This window comes from Lampetra fluviatilis, chromosome 6 (genome assembly GCF_964198595.1).
Source record: "Lampetra fluviatilis chromosome 6, kcLamFluv1.1, whole genome shotgun sequence".
Classification (NCBI taxonomy): Eukaryota; Metazoa; Chordata; class Hyperoartia; order Petromyzontiformes; family Petromyzontidae; genus Lampetra; species Lampetra fluviatilis.
The window spans coordinates 13,069,368-13,090,658 of record NC_136280.1 but is presented as its reverse complement, the minus strand read 5'-3'; the positions used below and the strand labels follow the sequence as shown (position 1 = coordinate 13,090,658).

Sequence of the window (21,291 nt, the reverse complement as noted above, 5' to 3'; positions counted from 1 at the left end):
AGTAGGCGCGTCCATATGGGTGTGCACGTGGGCCACGTGCTCATTCGTACGGGCGTTCGCGCGCGGCCGTTGTACACGCAGGTGTGGTTGTGTGCGCGCGTACATACAACGTGCGCCTATGTACGTACACGCGATCATGCATAAACGCACCGTGTATGTGTGCATGTGCGTGCATATGCGCATATATGTGGGTCTAGTTTTTAATGCACGCGCACATACACGTTACTATGTGTGTGCTTGAAGCTTGTAAAAATCGCTTGGCTTCCTGTGTAAATGAGTAAGAAACGGCGTGAAAGATTCAATCAGGTGTTTTGACAGACCATTGGCAAACGTGCTTTAAAGCAAACGCTGCTGGAAAGCATCGGTTGGGATGACACGTAATATAGTTTCTTCTCGAAATCTGGATTGGTTAAAAAAAATGTTGTGCCATTGTCAGTGAGCCACTGCAATTTTTACAGCTGATATAAATGCTTTGCACTGCGTTTTTTTTTAATATACACGTGTGTGTGTGCTTGTGTACATCCACGTGTTTGCTGTGTGCAGCTATACACTCGTGCATGCATACACAAGAACAATTCTTTGGTAATGGAAATTCAAGCACATTGCCTATTTACGCGCGCCGATGACCGAATCACCGGCAATGCACCCGACTTCGTTAGGTCATGAAGCCAAGCAGGTTTACGCCTGGATAGCGCTTGGGCATCAGAGGTCAATGCAACAAAATCCGCTGTTGTACTGTGCGTCTATGCTCCCTGCCCTCACCGACGAGCACAGGCCAGCGTGGTGAGCCGTGGTCAAATAACCCCCTCGATCCACACGGCGTGGGGAGGTCCTCATCCAGCAGTGGAGTTGACATTGACACGCGCACTTGCTGTGTGCATGTTCGCATGGCCTCGTTGATGAATTCCTGCCAACCCGCTGAGTTTGCACGTTCAGACCTTTGTTGATCCGCCGTCCGACACACAGTTCGAGAAGTCGACTCAAATTGGAAGTTCGTGAGTTCAATTCCTGGTCAGGCACATTATTAGTGCGAGGTGAATATGAGTACCGCCTTGTGGGATGTCGGCGGTGGCAGTCGGATGGATAAACTGGCTTTTGTCACAGGAATCTTGAATTTACACCACGAGATCGACACTGCCAGTGAATTCTAGATTTGAAGTTTTCGTGACTGCAATGATCCATATTCTTTGGTTCTTTCGGTAAAGTCACGTAGGTGAAAAATAAAACAAAAATGAAAACAACTAAATTAAATCACGACGTTTCGGAGGCAACACAAGCTTCCGTCATCAGGTGGAACAGCCACAGTAATTTTGTTTTATTTTATTTTTACCTACGTGACTTTACCGAAAGAACCAAATAATTTACTGCCAGTGAAGTGTAGCAGACTCCCAATTTTGTTGTAGCCTGGACACACTTTGAGATTACAATAGATTGTGTGCATTGCTCCATGTGCAGTAATTCCATTACCATGGCATTGATTATTTTCATGTATACACATACATACACACAGGCCATATAATTGACATGTACGTGCGTGTACCTTAGGGTTTATCAAACTCCATTCTACTGATAACCGCCACAATGCATCTTTCCACATTTACCAATCTTCTCCGTTCGGATACACCTTAAGCCGTTACACACTGCATGCGTCTGATGATTGGCCAACATGTTCCGCGTCGATTCAAATTAAGATCCTCGGTATTAACTTTGGGCTACGTTGTGGGCAGCAGAATGCAGTGCATCAAGATCTATTGTTGTACTATACTACGCCCCAACGTCTATGCGCCCCACTTTGACCAATCCGTGCTCACCAACGTGATGATTATGTTCTAATGACCCCCATGACTTGCACGGCGTGGGGAGGCCCTCATCCAGCAGTAAATTGACAAAGGGCGCACACGTTGATTTGAATCTCGGCGCTCGCCGCATCTCTTGGCGAAATACGATCGTTATCATCAGGCAATTGCAGAACATGACGACTTAATTTTGTACTTGGAGGTGGAAGATCGGTCGATTTGAAGAGACCTGCCGTGGTGGGTTGCGAAAACCCGAATTTGTAAAGCTGGTATTTCTAACGCACCTTGAGTGTGTGCATTGGTATTACGCGTACGCACTAACACGCACTTTTCCGTCCGCATGCTGTCTTAACGGGTGTGCGTTATAATGTGACCCCCGTGAGGTCACGGTCCGTGTGCCACGCGCCTGCACACACGCGAGACGCACGCACGCGAGCACTTGTGCGGCATCGCATGACCCACTGCGCAAGGCCCCGTCTACGTTAATATTGATGCTCATGGCCGTCAGGGTGCGCAGTAATAGAATTGAAATCGGACTGAAAATTTGATCTTTAATTATGCAATCAACGTTGATGATGATGATAGTAACGGTGTTAAAATTAATTGATTTTTTAAAAATCTAAATAATTTAGTTCAAATCGTCGGGAAACGATGCCAGTCGAACGTTTTACGCATCGATGGACAAGACGGCGTACGTGTAACCGTTGTTGCCGCCCGAGTGATTGGACTGATTGTGGGTTTAGACTCTGCTTGATGGTGAAATTTTACGCATAAGTATCGATTACTGTGGGTGTGCGACGGACACGATGGGCATTGATTTGGTCAATTGTCGTTTCGATTTAACAAATAACGATGATTGCAGGTGCCTGGGGATAGGATTGGCAAGAGGGTGGAGTGGTGGTAGATGACATATTTAAAGAAATTGTGCATGTGATGACGATGTTAAAAAAAAAATACTGTAAACAAATGTTTTGATAATTTTTATGTAAATGGTATGTTTGTGGTTCAGTTAGATTTGTTTTGAAGAAGCATGAGCCGAGTTACTGAATGTGAAAGCCCTTGTCCTGTTACAAATGGACAAATTGGCCTGTGCGTGGCAGGGCACACGCACGAATCGGGTGACATGGGGGCAAGGTTGGTGACAAACTTAATTTGGAGCTTTCGTGACTGCAGGAATTACTCTTTGGTTCTTTCGGTAAAGTCACATATATAGAGAGTATTTAATTTATTATTTTCTCTTTATACGTGACTTTACCGAAAGAACCAAAGAGTAAGGTTGGTGACCTCACGTCGAGATGGAACCTGCCTGAATTCACCTACCCCCGTGCCTGTGAAGTGGTGGCTGTAAGAGGCAGAATGGCAAGTAGATTTCCAACAGGCCCAATACCAGCGGAATTTGACTGCTATCCCCTCGTGTTTGTGGGTTTTCTTCGGGCACTCAGATGTCCTCCCACATGGATGAAAAGTTCCCCATGAGAGGAATTTGTCAAATATCCGCACCAGGACCCTCCTGAAAAAAATGAGTTATGAGACTCGGTGAGGCTCTCCTGGGTACAAGATCATTGTTACAAGACATTATAATTATACGGGAGCTAAAATATACGTAGCTATAAACATACCATTTATATAAGCAGAAAATCTTCATGTGTAACCACCCAAATATGGCTGTATCAGCTCACATGACCGTGAATCGAATGCATCCACAGATAGCTCGGTGGCATCCGTGACGAGATGCGTTTGGTCTGACCCATCCTTCGGTGTCTTATTAAAAAATAACGACTCACACATTTCCACCAGCGTCCCACAGCCCTTTCGCCGAAACGAACGACAACGGTGCTCGGTTTGACCAGGTGCTCGCTGGACCCCATGCCCTGTTCGTTAACTTCCCTCCTCAATTCGCCACGCCAAATCGTTGCAATCGGACTTCGGTTTGGTTCCCAGCGATGGCTATAACGTCAGTCGCAAGTTACATCTGAAATTATTCTTGGCCATTGACCAACGCCAAATCGGCACGGTGAAGTATGGTCAAGCAGCGACCCATAACCGCCACGGCGTGCTCCGGACTTTGTCCAGCGGTGGGTTGACGGTGGGCTAGAAATTTTATTATTTATTGTGAGAAGAGCGATTTGTATATTGCTGACAACTCATAGCGATATCGTTAGAGCCAGCATTGCTGAACCTTCTGGCTGGGTGTCCTCACTTTCTTGGGTGCTCGATGGATTTTTACGGCCACTCAGCCAGCACTGCTCGAGGTTCAAGACTTGAATTCAGATTTCAGCCACCTGTGATTGAAACCAGATTCTCAAGAGCACTGAGTTGGTGGTTACAGTCCAGTCCACCAATGACTGCATGTAGAAACAAGACATTTGCTTACGTTTGATTGTTCATTTAGTGTAGCTGTATTCTCCTCGGGGAACTCAAATTGTTAACGTGTATCAGATGTTGGACACGTGGGGAACCACTCGCTACAAAGCATTAAGCAACTCTGTCTCGGACTATACCGTGCTGAGAGTTCTGGTCACAAGCGGCGATGAGGTGTGGTGCTGGTGGCAATGTGGAAATGGTCCATAACAAAGGACATGGTGATTGTCAAATTCCGATGGAGAACAACACATCTGGATGAGTTGTTGGTCATGTCAGTTGAGGATGGCGTCATTTAAAATTTCTGAGACTCGATATATTCTGCCGATGTAACCGACATCACAGAAATGTGCAAAATCAAAATGAAAACGTGGCATAGCACGCTACTGCAACGTAGCGTGTAAATATGTTCCTAAGCGGATCGCTTGTTAAGCTCCAAATATACAGCGGTGGTATATTTTTTTGAAATCGACAATCAGTTTTTACCTCTCGTAAAACAAAAAAACTGAATGGGAGAGTGAGTGCAGAATACGTCGGGTCTCTTAAGAAATTGGCAATCCCACCATTGTTATCATTTGTCTCGCAATGAATTTTGACTGCGTCGATTGTTGTCGCTAATTATGAAACGGTCCCCTGCAGAATTTAGCGTGTGATAACACCAATCAGTGGGCGGAAAATTTTCTCCAGCGAACTCGCCGTGGAGACCGACAGGTTTGTGGAAACCCGCGTGCGCGCGCGGCGTACGCAGCGTGCCGTACGCGTTATGTCTGCTTGCGTGTGTTCTTTTTTTTTTTTACGATTCTGTGCACGAGTACAAGCGTACGCGCGTTAATTCCGCAAGCTCTCTGCAGGCGTACCCGTTTGTGCATGTGCGACGAGCAGAGCGTCGAGTGGATATGATGTATAGCAAGTTGGCGGAAGATCTTTAACCCTTGGGTGTGTCCATCTGTGCCTTGCCGGGTGGTGGTGGTGGCAGCGGTGCACGCCTGTAATCCAGCACCCGCCTGTAATCCAGCACCCGCCTGTAATCCAGCACCCGCCTGTAATCCAGCACCCGCCTGTAATCCAGCACCCCCCGTGGAAGCAGCGAGTGTTTGGTTGTGAAACTCCCTTCCCATGAGCGGTCGAGGTGGCCATATCCTGGCTTTTCCACAGAACGTGGTACAGCAAAGTGCTCCATCTGTATGGGATACGATGTTTGCCTCCTTGCATGCGTGGTTTTACCACAGGTGCTCCGGTCTCCTCCCGCATGCGTGTAAGCGCTCGTTGATTGGCTGCAAACAGCTTAATATGTAAGAGGAGTGCAGAGCATGGGCAATTGTTGGTAGCGCCGGCTGCCTTCTCGCCCATCTGTGGTTCCTCCTCGCGCCGCCGAGTCTTCTGCCCTCTCCCGCCGAGAGGGAGGCGAGCACTGCGCGCGATAAAAGCTGAAATGATGATGAGCCTGCACCACTCTTCATGAGCTCCCGTCAAATTTCGATTTAAAGCTTTCGTGACTGCAGGGATTCATCTTCTTGGTTCTTTCGGTAAAGTCAGCGCCTCGCCAGACCTGGTTTTCACCTGAGGAAGGCTGCTTGCGTTGTGGCCGAAACGTCGTGAGAATTATTATATTATGTTTTATTTTTATTATTTTATTACTTCCCTTCTACGTGACTTTACCGAAAGAACCAAGAAGATGAGCTCCCGTCAGTTGATTATTCAACTTGTCACGTCGACTCGGAGTGACCATAACCATGCACAGAGGCAGTGGTGCCGGAGTCACTTAGCGCAAACAATCCCACACTTGTGTGTGTGTTTTGGCTAGTGTTTGTGTGTGTGTGCATGTATGTATGTGCAAGTGTGGCCACTTGCGTGTATATTTCTGTGCTTGTGCGTGTATGGGGAGCGGTGGCGAAGTGGTTTAGTGCCGCGCTACGAACCCGGCGGCAACCTGAGTTTAATTCCCCGCCTCATGGCCAACGCCAGTGACGATTATCTGAACCGGTCCCGGGCCTCCCCTAGGTCGACTCAGCCTCAAATGAGTACCTGGTGCGGTGTGTAAACATTGCCACTGGGAAGACGAAGGCGGCCGGGCGTGGTGCTGGCCACCCACCCCCTCGTGTACCGTTCCGGCCTTCATAGGTGCTCGCTAACAGCACTTGACCCTACAGTCTGTTAAGGCTATATGGGGGATCTTTATCTTTGTTGGGTGGAGCAATGGCATATGGGTTTGTGCACTTCGCCACAATCCCAGTAAACTTGAGTTCAATACCCGACCATAGCTAAAATCAATGGCAAGTGCTCTTAGAACCGGTCTTGAGACTCCTTGCGGTTGACTCGGCCTTAAATGAGTACCTGGTGCCATGTGTAGACATCCGCATTGTGGGAAACAGAGGCGGTCAGTTTGGTACTGGCCAACACCCACGCTCTTGTGTGCGGTTCCGGCCTGCAAAGCTGCCCCAACACAGCATGTACGGGTATTTGTGTGTGTGCACGCTTGTGCATGTGGGCGCATTCTTGTGCATTAACTTAGCAGCTTGCAAAATGCGCTGCACTAAGAAGCACTTTTGCACCCTTGCTTTCGTGTGCTTGCCTGCGTGTTTGCACACACACACACGCCTGTGTGCATGCATCCCCCCCCCATGCCCCCATGCGTTCCAGCGTGTGTACCTGCGTGCGTGCTTATGTTCTGTCCTACTGGCCATGGCGGTGTATGTGGATATTCTTAGGCTTTTTCGGTAAAGTCACGTAGGTAAATTTTTTTTAAAAATAAAAGTAAAATAAGTAAATAAATTATCTCACTTGATACAGCTATCATGCTGTGACGGTTCCATCTGAAGACGGAAGCTTGTGTTGCCTCCGAAACGTCGTGATTTTAAATTTGTATTTATTTTACTTTTATTAATTTTAATTTTTTACCTACGTGACTTTACCGAAAAAACCTAAGAATATGAATCCTTGCAGTCACGAAAGCTTCAAATCTAGAAGGTGTATGTGGAGACTGGGAGTGTGTGGGGTAGTGCTGGATAGTTAGTGGCAGCTAGGTTAGGGAGGGAGGGGAGGGGGGAGGGGTGGTGGCACAGTTGGGTCTGGGTTCTCTGTTGCTCTAAATCTCGGCTAAAGCGATTATCAGGAGATGCGCGCTGTCTCGTTCACTCGCTCTCTCGCATTCGGTGCGTCCGCACAAATCGTGCTCGTGCATACGCGCGCCGGCCAGCTGCTGAAATTGCCATTTGGGCTACGAATCGACTGTTTCTGTGGGATTGGCGATATATATACATACGAAGAGATGCCGAACAGGCGCATTTAATCCGATCCATTGGCAGTTGGGTTGGTGGATCACGTTAGGAGGTTTTACACGCGTGTGACTTGGCCGTTTTGTCAATCCACTGCTGGGCGAAGGCCCCTCCCCCACGCCGCGCTGGTCAGTGCGGGTGTGTGGAGGCAGGCGAGCGGAGACGGATGTGAGGGTTTTGTATTACAGCAGAACTGGTAGCCGCTCTCGCACTGCCCGCGCCGTAAGCCTGCGAGGTGCTTTAGGATGCTGCGGGGGTGGGGGGTGGGTGGGGGTCACATGAGCGGTCACCGTGAGCCGATGCTCAGACTGCAGAGTTACGAGGTGACCAGGAGGTGGCAGTACAGCAGCAAGGTTGCGTGCACGTCTCTGGGTTTTTGAGTGATTATCAAGGGAAGTCCAGGGTTTTGAATTGGATGATTAAATTAACGATGACATTATTCTTTAATATACCTGGTTGGCCAACTATTTATTTACCTTCACGAATGTTGACAAGTTCCTCTGTTGAAGCTGCAGATGACTGATTGGGCAATCAACTGCCCGTGTGACAGCTGCCAAGGGGCCGTCCATAATGACGTCACGCACCTATGGGGGGGGGGTCAGACATTTGTGACGATGTGTGACGAGGGGGGGGGGTTTGAGAAATGTGACGTCACATCAAAATGCGCAACTTTAAATATATCTAGACAACACGTTCCACTTAATTAAATTGACTTGTTGATAAATGTTTTCTACAACATCAGAGTGCAGCGCCACATTAAATACGCACTACAATGACAATAGTTTAAAGCGATTTGAAGCATGTTTTGGGGGGGGGGGGGGCAGAGCTTTGTGACGTCATATTTGAGGGGGGTCTGACTTTTTGTGACGTCGTGTAACGAAGGGGGGGGGCGGGTCAAAAATCTTCCAAAATCGCGTGACATCATTTATGGACGGTCCCTTACTGCCTGATGTGGCAGTCGCGAGATCCCTTTGTGAACATTATGACGAATGCGCCAATTGCCAAGTGACGACATTCTGAATGACTAGTGGACTAACAGCCTCGCTGTCTTGTGTGGTCGCCTGCATGTGCCTTGACCAACACTGTCTGGTTACCACTGACTAACAAACTTAATGGCTGACTGATGACACGGCTGACTGGTTGCATCATTGAACGGCTGCCTGCATGGCTGACTGACGAACTCGAATGACTGACTGGCTGGTGTGGCTGTCGGCACGTTTCTGCGTCAACATTCTGACTGCCTGACCCAATTGAATGACTTAACAGGCCGGCTTGCCATCATTACTACGCACCATGTCAGGAGTGTGGATGACCGGTTAAAACACGCCCTGCCTGCCTGCTTGCCTGCCTGTCTTCCCGGCTTGACTCCCTTGTGTGTCTATCTGCAATCTCCTCCTGACTGACAGACGGGCAAACTAAGATTCTGCCTTCCCAACGGACCGCCCGCCCAACTGACTCTGACGTGTTTTCCGGTTGTAGCGTGCTACCGCTCCGCACGATGTCCACCGTTTCGCTTCACATTGCTGGGAACTTGTTCGTGCAGAAGCTTGTGTTGAACAACACGCGGGGTCCAACCCAAGATGTCTTCGAACAGCTATCCATCACAACCACGGAAACCCATGCCGTAGTACAGCTGACTGCCCAACCAGCTGACTGACCAACTGACTGAATGTCTGGCTGACTGATGGACTGATAGATAGACAGATTGTCCAATGCACTGTCTCCCTGGGTGATTGACTGACTGCATGTCTTGACGGACTGAATAACAGTCTGCCCGTCTGTTTGACAGATCGACTGGATGGACTGCCTCTCCCGGCCAGCTGACCAATAGCTGAATATGTCTGAATGAATGTGACTGAATGGACCGGCCACCCACCGGCGCCCACCCGATCTGACCACGTGCCTGGGCCGCGTGCGTGGCGCCTTTTGCAGTTGCCGCTGTCCACGCTGTGGGACGCGGGCCTGGGCGTGCGCCTGCAGCGGCTGCTGCGGCCGGGCGGCAGCGCGGCCAAGGCGCGCTACAAGCGCCTCGCGCTGGAGCTCATGGAGGACCCCGATTGGCCGCCCGTCAACGTGACGACGCAGGCGCCCGACGAGGCAGCCGCGCTGCACGCCGTCACGTGACCCCCCCCCCGCCATACGCACGCACGCACTGACACGATGCACGCGCTTACGGACAGACCCTTGTGAACAAACGCAACACGTGTACGGACACACGCAGACATGCATACGCACGAGAACAGAGACTTGCGCAAAACCGCACACTGACTTCAGACGCACAAGCGTACGTGCACAATTCTAAACATGTACGCGCGCTTAGGTATACACGTAGTGCATGGGCCCCGAGCAGCAGTCAGTACCAGCTGAGGTAGCCAGACTCTAATTGTGCCGATTTAATTATTCGGCCAATAGTTAACTGCTCACTTCTGATGTTACTGACCACGTAAATGAATTGGAACCACAAAAGCTCTGCCACAGCAGGTGGTACCGACGGGTGAATGTTTGGCCTGGTATCGTGGACTAACACACGGCTGTGTTTAGTCATGCACAGACGTACGCAATTATGCATAGACATGCAAGCACAAGATAGGATGCACAAACACACTGGACGCACGTAAATCCACACATGCAAATACAAATACACCAACCCACCCGAAGAGATCAGCGTACAGACACACAGCAGGTCTGATCGCAGGATTCCGTGGCCCCACATTGCACAGCGTTGGTGCCACACCAACTCCATTGGTGCAAAGCCATGAACCTACCATCACCCCGAGCACTTGGATGCGCACGCACACGCACACGTCCATAATACGCACACTCACCCACTTGCACAATTCCAGTTGCTTCCCGACATTTTTTTTCTGAATCACTGCGGCTGCATTGGCATTGGACTCTGGACCTCTGCTCGCCAGCTCCGATCCCGATCTTGTTCCCGCTCCCAATTCCGCATGTTTTTATGACTTGAAGCCACCAGCTGCATTGATCCGGACAGTGGAAGGGGGTTTATCTTCGTCCCTCCGGATTTGACCAGCTCCTGTTGCCTCGTCCAGAATTTTTTTAATTGTTAGGATCTGAGTTGGATTGACAAAATCCCACAACTTTTTTAAAAACTTGCATCGTCACGTGTACATTGTTTTAATCAACATGCGTGTTCAAAGAAAGGTGGTCTATATAATTTAAAAGAAAGTCATTTAGTACATTGAGCTGACTCGTTCAGAGTAGTGAGACTTCCACTGGTGAGGTCGGGATTGACTCGGCCCCATCGTCATCGTCGTCACCATCATCGCCTTCGTCACCTTCGTGCGCATCGTCGCTCGTCACGCTCATATTCATCATCGGTGTCGTCAGCACCGTCAATACCACCATCGCCGTCGTGGTCCCCGTTCAACATCGTTATCATCCTCACTCGGCGTCGTCATCGTTATCATTGTTATCATCACTCTGGGGTTGATAGGAAATGAGCACCGCCTGGAGAGGCTGCTCTGTCTTGTGCAGTGAAGCCACTGGCGGCTTGTTGGTGTATTTATTTGTGGAATGGACTGGGCTCTGCCAAAGTAACACGGAATTGAATTCTAATACCACTGGCTCAGGACCAGTAACGTAGGTGAGAGCACTGCCTAGCACTCCTCTTTAGAGTTTGACGGTGGAGACCGATTTTAATTTTAGTTTGTCTTTTTTAAATGAAGTGCTGCGCAAGTTTCTTGAATCGCGCCGCTCAAATCACGAGCCTGGGAGACGTCTGACAAGGATATCATCGATGTGCATGTATCTCTTAATGAAACATACAAACGCAAAAAACAAACCACTCTGATCTTGTAACGACATGCCCAGGTGGTGTACGAGTGTGTGTCCCGGGCTGGCCGACACGAGTTTGGAACCAAGTAAAAGTAAAAAAAAACGCCTTTAAAACGGCCGTCAGGAACGCAACCATCGCACTCGAGTGATCACGCTGCCATGTCATCGCCATGCCTGCAAGTCACTTTAAATTCATTTTTTTCATTGATAAATCTCCGAAATTCGTGTGGGACAACCAGAGGCGCAGGTCACGGATACGTGTCGACAAGGCCAGGCGTCTCCTCGTGTTACTGCGTTGCGGTATCCTCCGACGTGTTGGTTACGGGATTCACTTTTACGGGTTTCGTGAAAGAAAATCGGAAGCCAAAAACGTGTCCGCGGAACCGCGAATCGCTTTTATCCACGCGGCATTGAATCGGGGGAGGCCAGGGGTACGAATCCGTCGCTCGAGTCGGCCACAGTGCAACTACAAGGCGTGTTCACGGACTTGTGATTAATGTGGGTGAGCAGAGACTCGATTCGTCGAGAACCTGCGGCTTAATCGCCCCCCGGGCGTGATTCGTCGTTCGCATGTTTGTTACGTGAGCCCGTGGGCAGCGTCTGGGCCTCCTGTTGGGTGTGGGGAGCTGTGGGGGGCATGGCTTGACTCATACCTTAACGCGAGTGGTGACGGGGGTGGCCAGTTCGGTACATCACTGGGGAAGCGAGAGCTAGTGCATGCGTGCTGCTGGCCCGACAACAACCACCACCACCACCACTACTACCAGCGTTAGTGCACATCCACCACTGTGTCTCGCATCAATCTGCATCAGCACTGCAAGCAGCACCGTCATCACGATCACCTGATATCACCAACACTACCACCATTTGAATCACCACCACAACTACAGACACCACCACAACTACCAGCAGCACCACCACCACAACCACAACTACCAGTAGCACCACCACAACTACCGACACCACCACAACTACCGACACCACCACCACAACTACCGACACCACCACCACAACTACCGACACCACCACAACTACCGACACCACCACAACCACAACTACCAGCAGCACCACCACAACTACTGACACCACCACAACCACAACTACCAGCAGCACCACCACAACTACTGACACCACCACAACCACAACTACCAGCAGCACCACCACAATTACCGACACCACCACAACCACAACTACCAGCAGCACCACCACAATTACCGACACCACCACAACTACCGACACCACCACAACCACAACTACCGACACCACCACAACCACAACTACCAGCAGCACCACCACAATTACCGACACCACCACAACCACAACTACCAGCAGCACCACCACAACTACCGACACCACCACAACTACTGACACCACCACAACCACAACTACTACCAGCAGCACCACCACTTTGCCACCCCTTTGTTGGTACAGTCACAGGAAGATGACGGCAGCCGCTTTCAATTGCAGACAAGTTGTCAAATTGGTACAAGCTCAGATTCATCGGAGATAAGCTGCAAGGCATTCTGGTAAAACTCACCCCACCTTGCACACACCGCCTATTGGCGAGTGTATGCGTGCGTGAGCGGGCATGGCAGCATGATTGACAGCCGGTAGCCTCAAACACCCTCGAACTGTGGCAACCGGCCGTGCAAATCTAAGGTCCACAAAGCGATTACACAGGCCGAGGTCACTAGGTTACCGGACCGTCCGACGCTTAACACGATGTCTCCAGATTTTAGGATGCCTTGCCAAAAAAAATATGTGTTCCAACTGGGGCTGTCCGACATGACCGTAAACATTTCTGCGGGCGAGTTTTACCTGGGACCCTGAGAGAGACACACCCATAGTAGACCTCCAATGCATTTTCGAGGTTTGTACCGCGTGTCCTTTTTTCGCACGACGTCCGAATTAATTCGGTTCCCGTGACGAAACGTCAGACATCGCGCCCACGCGTCACGAGCCGGGAAACGTTTGTCGGGGGGAGCCGCACAGCGGCACTGTCGCGAAAACGCAAGCGGCAGTCGGAACGAAACACGTATCGTTCCTCCTAGGATCGTAATCGGACGAGCCGTGCCGGAGATTAGAAAGCTGGGTAAGCACCTTAACGCGCCACTCGGCGATCCGAAGGACACGGATACTCGTCCTTTAGAGGGCGAGCGCTTACGAGCGCAGCTCAGCTGGGCTCTGCTCACCCTGGGGTGGGGGGGGTGTAGGGGAGTGAGATGTGGCTGGCCGATTTGTGAGCGCGTGCGTCTGTGTCTCAGTGTTGCGTAATTTATGAGTAATTTAATGCGAATGTTCTTCTCAAGATTTAACTTTTAAGTTCCCGATCTGTTTTTTTTTCTTCGTGATACGGATGTCGATCATTTTCAATAGCGTGCCCACGTTTCCAATTTACGGTTTCTATTCATGCGCACCGCTGCAAGCCAAACGTATCCCAATCCCACTTCTACCACCTGGCGAAACAGGGACGACGCGAGGTGTCGACGTCTAGCGATTCATCGCCCACAATCCGATGAATTGCCACGATTCTAATTCACAATTCAGTTGAAGAATATCTTTTTTTGTTATTTTTGACCTTCTCATCTCTGCAGTCTCATTGACATCAATTGGCCTTGACGTAACTGCGTAAACTATTGTACACACAAATAAACGATACCCTTGCAACACGTTCAAATCGGTGCATTAACCAACCATCGGCGTAATAAGTTCAATTGAGGATTCGTCAGGTGCCGTTGAACCACACAACTCTTAAAATAAAACATTAGGAGGCATAGCTTGGAGGGGGGGTGGAACTTTACATCCCCCCCCCCCCCCCCGTTAGATCGTCCACGGAGGACAGAGGGAGGGTGTGGAGGAGCGAGGAGGTAATCTCAACAGGGATTAGATTTAGCGCCGTGTGCGGTTGTGGGATTCTGCAGGGTGAAGAGAAGAGTGGATAATAGGGGGAGGGGGGAGGGGGCCTGTGCACTGTCGCTCCACACGACTGCCCTTGTCTCCCGCGGGCTACGGGAAGGTGGCCACCACTCCCCGGTTTTTATCACTTGGAATAAGCAACCAGCCCCCCCCCCCCCAGATTTTGTCTCCAGGTACAGAACCGGAGTTTTACATTGTTCATCTCCACATCGCCATAAAATTCTCGGTTCCGATCGAGTGATGTTTCATTTACACTTTGCATACACTGCTCGTTTAGCTTACATTGAGTAAATGAATATTATTTGTTATGATTTCAGATTAGATGGATAACACTGGACTGTGCGATTTTTTTTCTTTCTAAAAAGACGCACACAAGGACAAGGCTGTCGATTTAAGTTAAATGAAGACGAGTCTGGTAAGGTTCGTGGGAGGGTTTGAATTCCTGCGTGGAACCAGAACTCTGTTGACCTGCAACGTTTACCCATGTCCACACGATCAGTTTTTAACTTTACTTTTTTTTTTATCACTGTCAGATTATTTAAATTATTACAGTTTAATATTATTTAAATTCACGTGTTTTTGTGTGCGTGTGTGTAATGAGTGAATGTTTCGCTGATGTCTCAACCGCGAAAAAATATTTTTAAAAAACATTCTCAAAATTGGCCCGTGGGAGGTGCTCTTCCCCTTATGTTTTTAATTCATAAAATTTTTCACAGCCGATATTTTTGTTGTTGCATCCGCAACTGAATTTTGGCGCAAGTGTGCACTGCGCAGGTCACGCCGATTCAGGCTTGAATAAATAAATAGATCCCCATTTCAAATCTCGCGCCGGATTGTAAAAGCACAAATTGCAAAAACTACTTTATTTATGTACAGTTATACACATACCCTAATTTATGGATTTTTAAAATTATATATATAAATCAATCACGCTCGATACGTGGTAACAAGATACAGTGCAACTCCCACTTGCATGGAATATCTGTACCTGCATGGGGTACCTGCATGGTGAAATAATACAGTCAAGATTGATAGTTCGCACAGAAACTGAATCGTCAGCGAATAGAAACTTAAAGACGTAATAATCGCCGTTCGCAACTGACGCAGCTCAAGAATAGCATTGCCAATAATATCCTAACACCCACTGGCAGAGCCAGTGGGGGCGGGGGGGGAGGGTGGGGTGGCACATGCCCCCCCCCAATGATCCGATCGAAATCCCTAATTTCGATCGGATCATTGGGGTTTATTAGTAATAAATCGGCATTTTGCGACCCCCACTGCCACTATGTAGCATATTATTATGTGCCAGGGACTCTGAGATGATAGGACAATAGTCCGAGTCCATATTTGGCAATAAGTAACGTCAAAGCAGTTATAAGTGACTCAGAATTGTGTGCAGTTGCGTATACAGCACACGACTTCCCTGAAGGCATCCACCTTCAGCGAGCGCGATGCCGATCACACGACGCGGTTCGAATTCGACGCTCGATCGATGGCTGCGCCATCGCCGCACACGCGTCGAATCAAAAGCAAAGGACAAGTCCTCACTTACTAACAACTCCTCTATCATTTTTCATTGCTGGAGGGGTTGCCCCCTCTACCTGAAAATCCTGGCTCCGCCATTGGTAACACCTGCAATAACGAGTCCGCATATGCAAGCAGTAAAAATCATTGCTAAGGTTTGCTTTTTTGTCATTTCCTAGAATTTTGGGGGCATACAACAACAAAAAGATGTATCTTGTTGCCAGTCCAGTCCTTACTGTGGGACGAGCCTTGTTTTGTCGCTTAGAGATGAGCCCCAGATTGTGGTGTCTGCTGTCCCAGTGAGCTGATCGTTCAGATAAGAGCTGCAAAGTTAGGATTAAGGTTGACGATTTGGCTATGGTGACTCGATTTCCAGTGCGGTGTTTGGTGTTCGAGAGCAAGGTTGGGTGTGAGTGCCAGTGGGCTGCTCGTGCATGTTAGTGTTGTGGTAACGGTTAGGGCCACTTCTGTGGTTTTGCTGTTAAGTTTGAACGTCGGAGGTTGTCTTTCAGGGTAGTGGCACATTTTCGGATGGAGAGCGAGGTGCTTGCCGTACTTTTGGCGACATTTCTAAGTCCTATTCTGTTGACAAGAACGTTCGAGTCCTATTATGTTGCACAGAGCACTCGCTCAGGACTTGGATGAAGATCTAACGAGACCCTGAAACCGCCGCTCACTTATGGCGTCAACTTTCCCATCCAAAAATAAGACGCGGGTCTCCCCTCGTCATGACCGGCCCAGCCGACTCTCGATCGCGCAAATCACTATCGAGCACGAGGCAACTTCAACCCCACTCCCAGCCACCTGGTGCAAAAATCTCCTCTCGTAAATCCACATTTGTTCAGGAGATAAAACAACGCTCTTTATATTGCCCTTCCTAGCGCAAGGGTGTGAACTTGTCTCGGTGCTTGTGGAGTCGACTTCGTACGTTATCTGTCCAACAATCGCTTCGAAGTCCGCGGGGAGTTTGTACCGTTGAACCCTTTCCCATTCCGATGACGTATGTGTGTACGTACGTACGTCATCGGCACAAAAACGGAGGTGAAAGGTCAGGCGGGAGGGAGTTTGGCATAGTTTGGCGCCAGCTATCATAGTGCGGTCGTGTGACTAGAGTTATCTGCGGTGAGTACAATGTCTTTAAAAACAACGGCGCTATGCCTCTCTAAATAAAGTGAACGCTGAACTGCTTGTGCGTTGCGCAATTCAGCGGTGAATGGCACTCACACCTCAGAACGGGAAAGGGGTTAAAAGTGTTCCTCAGCAATCATTCAAGTGCGGCACTGTTTCCCCTCTAGAAGCGCCACGGTGAACAGGACTGTGACCTGCAGTTTTGTCCCCCTAGCACTGGCCCCCGGTGTTGGTGGATGCCAGGCGCGTCCGTCAGCTGTTCTTAAAGGGCTTGCGAACCCGAGGTCATCGGAGGCAGTTTACAAGCGCCCACAGTTTCCTGTTTTCTAATATTTTTTTTTATGTACATAAAGAGATAATGAGAATTCCGAGCTCTCTTCAATTAAAAGCTTTCAGCTAATTATTTATTTAGGTGGCATATTTATTCGCTTTTGCCGAGATTATTATTTTTAAAAAGTTTCAATCATTTGCATTTACAATGTATATGTTTGTCCACACTCGATGGTTTTAAAGCGTTGTGACCTTTTTGGTCAAAATAAGAATGTGGAAGGAATATCAAAGTATTTTAGTTGAGCAATAGCCGACCAATCAGGACTCCATACCCCAGCTTACTTTGTCCAATCAGATGTCGGTGTGTAATCGCCAGCCAGCCAATGAAGTAGCAATCCGTCAATCACTCGTCTGGGGCCGACTATGCATGTTTTATTTGATCGAAATCAAATGTATTTCTTGACGTAATTTTCAGAATGGGCATGAATTGTGCAACGTGTGCAACGTAAATGCTTTTTATTAACGTCGCCAAAAACATCTCGTCAATCCACGCTCGGTCGTCAAGTGCGATGGATTCGAGCGGCACACGGGAACACCTTTTGAACGCAAAAAAAACCCCGTAAGTCCGGTTCTCACAACTGTCGTCAGTAGTAGAGACACTGTTGCTGTGACCATCGTGCTGTGTTGCCGCCCCGCGTGGCAACTTATACAGCCCTGTTGCTGCTCAACATCTGTTCTTGAATTTATTCTCTTTGCCCAGGCGTAGGCGACCTACGGCCCATGATTCCGATACATACGGCCTGTGGCCACGTGACACCCGCTACTTTGAAACGATATTTATCCGCCACTGCAGGCACCTTGGCTGCATTAATCGGGTCCTACGTGGGGGGGGGATGCTTTTGACCTGCCAAAACTGTTTTTAATTTTAGTGAGGCCCAGTCACTTCTGTGACTTGTAAGTCTTGCAGTGACGGAAGCAAGCGAGGTGTGTGTCAATGTGTGGTTGTCCATCAAAGGGGATTTGAAAGTCCTATTCGCCCATCAGTAAGAAAAAAAATTGGTTCTCCACCCTGCCTTGGGTGTCACCGTCAACGGATGTCGTCTCATGTTCTCTAGATTGTTTCTTACAGGCCGTGGCCGGCGCGTTCACGGTTTACCTCTACCATTTTTAATGATGAAATATGCAAGCTTTACGCAATTAGCGTTGGTTAAAGTCCTGGCTTTTTTTTCTTATTCGTAATCACATTTTAACTGTTTTTGAGTCCCATCATAACGTGGGGTTTGCGCTTCGGGCGAAGAACATTAGACTTTCGGTTAACCGATTCAAGTAAGAGGAACAGTGGCGGAGCTATCGAGTGTGCAGACGGTGCAGCTTGTACACCGGACCCTACTGACTGGAGAAGGGGGGGGACCAAGGCGGTTGGGAAATTCGATAGGACGCCTCCCCCCCCCCCCCTTTTCATTCCTTGGACCAGGTCCCATGCCAACCACGCTCTGTCACTGCGTGCAAAGTTGTTACCAGCTTTGTTGGATGAACGATCGCATCTGTCGCAGCCTACATGCTGAGTGTATGTGCCTCCTAAGGCTTGAGTACATGAACACTCTAGCCAGCAAAATTAATCGCACAAATGCAAGCTGGTTTCGTGGGGATGAATGATGAATGAACCAGCGGGGGTTAATCGAGAGTCTACTGTGGGTCCGCTCTGCGGGGCACACCTGGGAAATAAGTTGAGCTGCTCAGTCGGGTTCACACTCGCATTGCGACATTGATCGGCGCGAATTTTGTCGGTCGACGTTCGTTGCGAACCGTTAGCGATGTTTTATTGTTGTTACCATGTTTATACATCAGTAAAATTCCTAAAAGTCTTACAGTCGTATTCTTGGTTCTTTCGGTAAAGTCACGTAGAAGGGAAATAATAAAATAATATAAATATAAAGCAATAAAAATATATATTTATATTATTTTATTATTTCCCTTCTACGTGACTTTACCGAAAGAACCAAGAATATGAATCCCTGCAGTCACGAACACTTTAAATCAAAAGTCTTACAGGCGGTTTACTGCTTTTACGACACAATGCGTTCCTTGACACCCCGTCGTAAATCGGGACCCTATTTTCCCAAAGATGGTAGGAACGGGAGGAACATCATTTGCCGGTGTATTTTTGTTCCTTTTATCGGCCATATTTAACAGGGTTTAATAGGTAAAATTTCACAAAAACACGTGAGGATAAAAGCGTCACGCCAAGTGACATCGGAAACCAGACTGACGGTTCAAATCTGTTCTGAGTCATGTCGGAAGATGCGTCGTAAGTCAAGTTTCTGCGTGGTGAATCGATCTATGCTGGACTTATATAAACGTTGTAAATTGGACCGTCGTAAGCCGGAGACCGCCTGTTTATTAAAATAAGTGAGTATTAATCGAAGCAATAACTTTTTCCCATTTAATTTTGGTCAATTTGTAATCCACATAAATGAGAAAATCATTTACATGCAAATTTAATGGCGCTTGGTGATGTTTTCAGAGGTGCAGTTTCTTATATCAGCAATTATGTCATCATGCAGTTCACCGGTTACATCATTGTGATATAGTCCGTGAAAAACACCTATACTCTGAATAAGAAAAACAATCTTAAGGTTGGTAACAGCATAACGGATTGTCAGTATCAATTTGAAAGTACACAATACATGCATCGAATCGCGTGTGTAAAAATATATTTATTTTGATTTGTATAAGTTGTATGTGATAGGTTCGTCACCCTGTGAAGCCACGAGGGGGACGCATTACACTTAATTCTTGATTCGAATTGTGACTCAAAATCAATACATTTGTTGAATTGATCGTTATACGACTGGACGAAACGCCGAGAAAATTGTTGAGCCACGGGAAGTCGTACAGGCACCATTGCGACGTGACAACTTGGCGTTCGAGATCACCATTCAAGCTTGGATGAGGAGCAAAGCAGAGGTCGCAACCGGGTACCCGATACCCGTTACCCTACCCGATACCCGGCTACCCGTACCCGGCCGGGTACGGGTACCCGTTTGCGACCCTGGTGCGGCCGGGTACGGGTAGGCCGTGAGTCACTCGTGAGTAACTGTTTGTCACTCATTTCCCAACGTCTTGTCTCTTCTCACAATTCAAGTTCCTAGCATCAACCCAACCGCGCCTGCAACATGGCTTCATCCCAGAGGTCGCAATCAGGTACCCGATACCCGTACCCGTTTGCGACCCTGGTGCGGCCGGGTACGGGTACGGAATAAAAACCCGTTTGCGACCTCTGGAGCAAAGTGGGCAGCTTCGCGAATGACGTCGGAAAGTTTCCATTTTTATTCCCGGTTCATCGTGGGATTATGCACAAAGCTACCAAACATCCCGGTTGGCTCAACCGGGACACATGGTGGGCTGGCAGTTGCTCCCTTTGTCTCACCCACCCTCAGGCACTATCTCCACCCCCATCTGCTTTGCACTCTCCACTTGAAAAAAACAGAGAGAAAGCACTTTTTTTTGCAAATGCTTTGGCGGGGAGGCCAATGACACCGGGGACAGCCTTTGTGGAACCACGGAGACCATCCTCGTCACACCGGAATATTTGGTATCTTTTATGCAAAGTGGTCAAGAATTAAACAGCGCCCTTGTTGTTTTTTTTCGATTGAAAGCTTTCGTGACTGCAGGGATTCATCTTCTTGGTTCTTTCGGTAAAGTCACGTAGAAGGGAAATAATAAAATAATAAAAATAAAACATAATAAAATCATTCTCACGACGTTTCGGCTACAACGCAAGCAGCCGTCCTCAGGTGAAGGACGGCTGCTTGCGTTGTAGCCGAAACGTGAGAATTGTATTTTATTATGTTTTATTTTTATTATTTTATTATTTCCCTTCTACGTGACTTTACCGAAAGAACCAAGAAGATGAGCGCCGTTGTTGTTTCTTTCTGCCTCCGTTGTTACGAAGCCCCGGCGACGTGAGGGGAACCGACTGAGTATGTTCACACGCTGTATTATAAAACATTTTAAAGTTGACGTTCTGACTCATTTAACATTTTAAAGCTGTAGTTGCAAATCTTCACTGCTGGCTTGGATTTGTGTTTTTATGTCTGCCGATGTATTTAATTTTTGCCCTATTGTGTGTGGAGTCTGAAGGGTTGTGCGGAAATGTAATTAAAGATGCTCTGGGAACAAGGTGTACAGTACCTGAGGTGTGTACAATGGATACAGTAAGA

At 48.4% G+C, this 21,291-nt stretch overlaps 1 protein-coding gene across 3 annotated transcripts in view; it reads left to right on the top strand.

Moving 5' to 3' along the window:
• The window catches only part of LOC144933162 (polyamine-transporting ATPase 13A3-like), an 82,953-nt gene extending 62,118 nt beyond the window's left edge, over positions 1-20,835 (top strand). For all 3 annotated transcript variants that reach the window (XM_078857766.1, XM_078857767.1, XM_078857765.1), the window contains 2 exons: positions 4,797-4,868; positions 9,365-20,835. In XM_078857766.1, coding sequence (XP_078713892.1) covers positions 4,797-4,868; positions 9,365-9,556 — 264 coding nt within the window. In that variant the 3' untranslated portion in view covers positions 9,557-20,835. The remainder of the gene's footprint in view (positions 1-4,796; positions 4,869-9,364) is intronic.
• Positions 20,836-21,291: the final 456 nt, after the last annotated feature.